Source organism: Alnus glutinosa, chromosome 14, assembly GCF_958979055.1.
Source record: "Alnus glutinosa chromosome 14, dhAlnGlut1.1, whole genome shotgun sequence".
NCBI lineage: Eukaryota > Viridiplantae > Streptophyta > Magnoliopsida > Fagales > Betulaceae > Alnus > Alnus glutinosa.
The window spans coordinates 12,811,530-12,817,529 of NC_084899.1; the positions used below are offsets into that span (position 1 = coordinate 12,811,530).

The window sequence follows — 6,000 nt, forward strand, 5'->3', positions numbered from 1 at the left end:
CACGGGGATACCACCTCCACAAAAAATAACCAAGAGGATAGCTCAAAGTTAGATTTTTCCCTCTTCGACTCGAAGGTTGAACAAAAGATTTTTCCTATCCTCCTCGGCCATAACTTACACAAACCAATTGTTTGTTTAAGTTAAGGGGGTAGCTCCAAAAAAAAAAAAAGATTCTTCCCTCCTCAGCTTAGAGGTTGAACAAAAGATTTTTCCCTCCTCGGCCTGGAGGTTCAACAAAAAAAAAGATTTTTCCCATCTTCCTCGGTCATAACTTACACAAACCGATTGTTTGTTTAAGTTAAGGGGGGTAGCTCAAAAAAAAAAAAAAATTTCCCTCCTCTGCTCGGAGGTTCAACAAAAAAAGATTTTTCCTATCCTCCTCGGTCATAACTAACACAAGCCGATTGTTTGTTCAAGTTAAGGAGGATAGCTCAAAGTTTGATTTTTCCCTCTTCGGCTCGGAGGTTAAACAAAAGATTTTTCCTATCCTCCTCGGTCATAACTTACACAAACCGATTGTTTATTCAAGTTAAGGAGGATAGCTCAAAGTTTGATTTTTCCCTCTTCGACTCGGAGGTTAAACAAAAGATTTTTTCTATCCTCCTCGGTCATAACTTACACAAACCGATTGTTTGTTCAAGTTAAGGAGGATAGCTCAAAGTTTGATTTTTCCCTCATTGGCTCGGAGGTTAAACAAAAGATTTTTCCCTCCTCGGCTTGGAGGTTAAACAAAATATTTTTCCTATCCTCCTCGGAAATAACTTACGCAAACCAATTGTTTGTTCAAGTTATTAGAGGATAAGTCAAAATTGATTTGTTATGGAAAGTTTTACCATAACAAAGAATTCAAACATTACGAAGTTCAAAAATAAAGATATTCACAGGTGAGACCAAGCTAGATGGTGTTCAGATCAGAAGATTCCGTACGCCAAGCACAAAACCTCGGGCTACCATAAGCCCCTAGCCGCTGTAAGTCTCAGACAACCAGAGCCTCAACGCCAGTCTGAGCCTCTAAAGCCGCCAATAGAGATTTTTGTGGATACCCGAAGCACTACCGGTGAAGAAGCTTCGGGTATATTAAGCCCTTTTCTTCAACGGTTTACCCTTTTTTGTCAGACAGAGCCTTGCTCTCAAGAAAGTTGTACGCAAAGTGTTCTCTCAGAGTGGCATTCCACCATGATCTTGGTGAAATCGACTACATCAGTCCGATCCATTTCCTACCGAGATTAGGAGATCATCTACACAACTTTGGCCCGGCCGGCAATATTATGTAGAGGCACTCATGAAGAAGATATCTATGGGCAGTTGTTATTAATACTCCAACAGATCACAAGTGCCCAAGAATCGAATTGGCATCCATTATGTCAGACGCCAGTCCAATCCTGAGATTTGAGGCACTATTCGTCATAATTACTTTGAAAGAGGCGGCAATTGTCAAATACAAATTATGGAAGATCCAGATTCAAAAATTGAGGTACTTAATTCTCTTACATTCTAAATTCAAATAAGAGAATTGGGGGGTAACTGTTGGAGAAATAATTAGCTCCATAGACACGTGGGCCTAAGGTAGTATTGGGGGCCGACCCTGTCGGGTCGGCTCGGCTAGATCAAACCTAAGTACAAGATCATTCATTATCTCTAAAATGACTTTTATCCCATCAAATACAGGATAAGATGCCTAATAGTATGACATCAGCTGAAGAGGTAGTGTCTTATCCAGTTTGGACTCTACTACCCAATTTGAATTCTATGAAGATAAGATTAAAGACTGTGTGATCCAGGACTTAGACTCCTAATCAGATTATGCTCCAAGTATTCTAGCAGTTTTATAACTGTGAATTGTGAACCTATAAATAAGACTACTATGCCAGGTATTTTTTAGATGCAGATTCTCTAAGCTCTGAGATTATTGATACTCTTCAGAAAACAAATAGTTTGAACTGACTTAGGCATCGGAGTGGGCGTAGTGAGCACCCCCGACTAGTTGTTTGCTATTTTGCAGATTATGAGGAGAGCAAATACCAAGGAAGGCGACGAATCACAAAGCAACACGTCACCGTACCGGAAATTGTACCAACACCTGAGATCATTCTCCTCAGAAAATTCAAACAACCACATGTTGTCTTGAATCTCCTTGAAAAAGAGACAGCCCCTAATCCTCCAAATACGAGTGATAAAGAGCTTTAAAGGCTTCCTTAATAATCTTCTTTGCTTCACCAAGCCTTCCCAACAAACATTTCCTCCCTTTTGATCATAACTCACTAGTATCATCGTCAGAAATCGAGATACCTCTCTGCTCTCCAGAAGTTAACGGGAAAGCCCCAACAAACTTCCCTGATTTCTCTGCCATAGTCGTTCCCTTTGAAAAGAAGGGAAGATATAGAAGGGAGAAACCTGGACTGGTTTAACTCCTACACTGTTTCCAGGAGGAGACTCAAAAAAACTCACAAACCCTAGGTTTCACGTCAGAGAGGAAACCTAGAGAGCTGGGAACTAATTTGTTGAAAACTAACTAGACATATAGTTGTAAAAAGGATCCCATACCATACCATTGATAGCCTATGACGTGGCCACGTTTACATGCTGTCAGACAACCTTTTTTTCCTTTTTTTTTTTTTCTTTTTTCTATTTTTTTTTTTTTTTTGAAACAGAAGAATAATAGTAGTGAATTTTTATTTTTTTTTGCCTAACCCAAATAACATAATTGTCATTTTAAAAACATAGGTAATTATTTTAAAAAGTTAGAAATTACATTTCTATTTCACGATACTAATGTGGTAGTCTCAATCAATTGTTAGATTAGTTATTATTAAAATAATGATAATATTATCAAAAAATTAGTTGATATTGACACATTAATATTGTGAGATAGTTGTAAAATAAAAATGTAATTTTTAGTATTTCTCATTTAAAAATTTGCAAACCACACCTAGCAAAATGGTAATATTGTGAGTATTGAGAGAGAGAGAGAGAGAGAGAGAGAGAGAGAGAGGTGCTTAGTTAGTTTAGTACCTTGAACGGCTCATTGTCTGATCGAAAAACAATGCCAGGGATATCATGCAACCAAAATGGAAATCCCCTGTTTAATTATAAACATTATAAATCATGAAATAGATTCGATGCTCCTTGTTCACGAGAGTTAGATACATCTTTTTTTAAACAAAAAATAAAAATAAATAAATAACTTTTTGAGAAACTATTGGTAATTTCACATTGATTTTGTATTCTTTTCTCATTCTTCTATTTTTGTCCGATAACATGGAATTGTTAATTTACTGTTGAATTTTTTTTCTTTTAAATTAATTGATCTAAAAATGGATTAAAAATGTTACGTCAACAGAAAAAAATAGGAGAATGACAAAGGAATGCAAAATAGAATATTTCTTCTGAGAAAGAATGAATAATAGTAGTAGATACTTATTTTGTTTCCTATAAAAAAAACCTAGGAATATTTTTAGTTGTCTACCATACCAATGAGAATTCCCTTACTACTTTCTTGCAAATAAGTTCAAACTCAAACAAAATATATCAATACTTTCAAAAAAAAAAATAGTAATAATAGATGTACATAAACGTATATTGGAATATAAAAAGGAAAAATACAAAAAAGAAAGATATAATTAACAACCAAGTATTCCTAGAATTTGTTTATCAAGTTTTAAAGAGGAGAAAAAAGCCTTAATTAGCCATAGTTTTCGAATATGCAGCCAATTATTGTATTGTGCTTAATTAAACTGTAGCGTCAATTGGATGAGAATAGTATATATATATATATATAAACGTACCCATAAGTCCATTCACTCTCAATGAAAGGTCCAATCCGGAGGCAAGCATAGAGCCCTTGAGCCTTGATTTCTTTAATGAATCGCACCAGGTCATTACTTCCACTGAACTCATACTGTGCAACACATATATAGATTTACGATCAGGATTGGGTGCGACTATGAGAGAGAGAGAGAGAGAGAGAGAGGAAAAAAAAAAAGGAAAAGAAAAAGAAAAAAGTGATCCAACTAATTAACCAACCTGACCAGGTTGGGGCTCGTGAAGGTTCCAAAACACATAGGTTTGAATTACGTCCAATCCGCCTTCCTTGGCTTTGCCTATCAATGATGGCCACATCTGCGGCGCCACATACATATATTATAGAATATATATAGCTTTCCTCCTCTTATAAATTTTAATTAATTTGGATATAACTAGTACTAAAACTAATTACATTGTTGACAGTCACATATATAATTTAACAATAATTGTAGAGAGAAGTTCACATTCGATCCCTACAGTGCTGGGTGTTTTTAGCCAGCCTTAATTAATTAATAAAACAAAAGCAAGCTCTTACTTACTCTTTCATATATATATATATATAAAGAGAAATGTTAAAATATATTCTAGTGTTCTCATGGTGTTCTCCTTGAATGGTATAGATGTAATTAAAAAATTACATCTATGTCCTTTTGAATGGCATAGATGTAATTTTTTTATGTCATTCCATGAAAACACAAAGAGATGCTCTACCGTTCCTCATATATTAAGGTTCCCAGCCGATTGAGCTACCCTCGTAGACATGTTTAAAAAAAAAAAAAAAAAAAAAAACTGAATCTATATATGTATATAAGAAACTGAACAGTGAACACAACATAATTATGAAAACAAATCATCTCATCCCTTCTCTACGACCTACAACTAAAAAGTTGTAGCTTTTGTGCCCTTTTCTCTTCTTCTTTTTTGGTTTTATACCTATAAAAACAAAACCACTTTTTTGCCGAACAGCTTTATCACTGGTAGTAAAGAGGAGGAAGATTCAGTTGAATAGGTTGAAACGAAAAATTCCACCAAAATGAGAATTGCTTTCCTACTACAACTGTGAGAGGCTTTCCATCTGGTTTACTTCCTAATATATACAGATTGATCCAAATGTCTCGACTATTTGTACGTTCAGGATGCAGGGATCCCAAATTCCCAATACTAGGAGGGGGATTTAAGCAAATTTCACTTTTCTTTTTTGTTTTTTGTTTTTAATGGGATTTGCTAGCTGAAAAAAAAAAAAAAAAAAAAAAAAAAAAAAAAAAAAGATAGAGTTGGATGAATATATGTGTGTCATTTACCTCAGGAGTGCTACGAGGATAGTGAATTGAACCGGAAAACAAAATTTTTCTCTGCCCATCAATGATGAGAGATCTTCCATCGTATGTGACGTCTCCTCCTTCAACGCGGCCGCATTCTTGTATCATTACGACCACCACAAGCCCCCAATGCAACCACCGCCACCACTCCATCTGCTTAATTTAATTTCAAGCTCTTTTTTTTCACTCACAGCAGTCTCAAGTGTGTATATATGTGTGTGTTTTGGAGGTATTTTGAAACTTTGGGACGTCAAGGAAGGAAACTAATTATATATTAACATGATGAGAGGAAAGAGACTTTAGAGTAGGTGAAGAGAGACATGAGGTGACTGATTGGTAATTTCCTTCCGCGTCCATCTATTGTCTATTGTTTTGTTTTGTGCATCCCACATGGGTCATGTGAACGTACAGTAGTACTATGGTAATTGACATGTGTCCCGTCAATTAAGATGAATTCCGTCAGTCACTTGTTTATAATTAATATAATAATAATAATAGAAGGTGTTTAAAACAAATAATATGATTGTCACTTTTCATCGATCTGAGTCGTCCATTCAAAGGAATAATAAAATTGTTTTGTACGTCGTCTTTGCGTGGCTGGGGTTCCAAGTTTTTAATTAAACGTACGTGAAGAACAAGAGCTTTGGGGAAATTAGTGGGGAAATGGGAAAAGCTTTGGGGAATTTCGCAAGAAGCTGGCCACTTAACTCGTAAGTACTGCCTAATTACAACACGCGATTAATTAGGCCACCTCAACTGGAAGTCGACTGTTGGTGCCCAAAAGAATCCATACGACTAGTGACTAGTGCGATTAAGTGAATGCAAAGACACATTTCCACCAAATTAGGTCACCCATTCCCACATGAAATTGTTGCTC

At 35.8% G+C, this 6,000-nt stretch overlaps 1 protein-coding gene across 5 annotated transcripts in view; it reads right to left on the reverse strand.

Annotated features, from left to right (window-relative positions):
* LOC133857003 (beta-galactosidase 6) overlaps positions 1-5,363 on the reverse strand; it is a 28,323-nt gene extending 22,960 nt beyond the window's left edge. For all 5 annotated transcript variants that reach the window (XM_062292095.1, XM_062292093.1, XM_062292092.1 and 2 more), the window contains exons 1-4: positions 5,106-5,363; positions 4,024-4,119; positions 3,786-3,898; positions 3,013-3,079 (exon numbers count right to left, since the gene is read on the reverse strand). In XM_062292095.1, the coding sequence (XP_062148079.1) occupies positions 3,013-3,079; positions 3,786-3,898; positions 4,024-4,119; positions 5,106-5,276 (447 nt within the window). In that variant the 5' untranslated portion in view covers positions 5,277-5,363. The remainder of the gene's footprint in view (positions 1-3,012; positions 3,080-3,785; positions 3,899-4,023; positions 4,120-5,105) is intronic.
* Between the last annotated feature and the right edge of the window lie 637 nt (positions 5,364-6,000).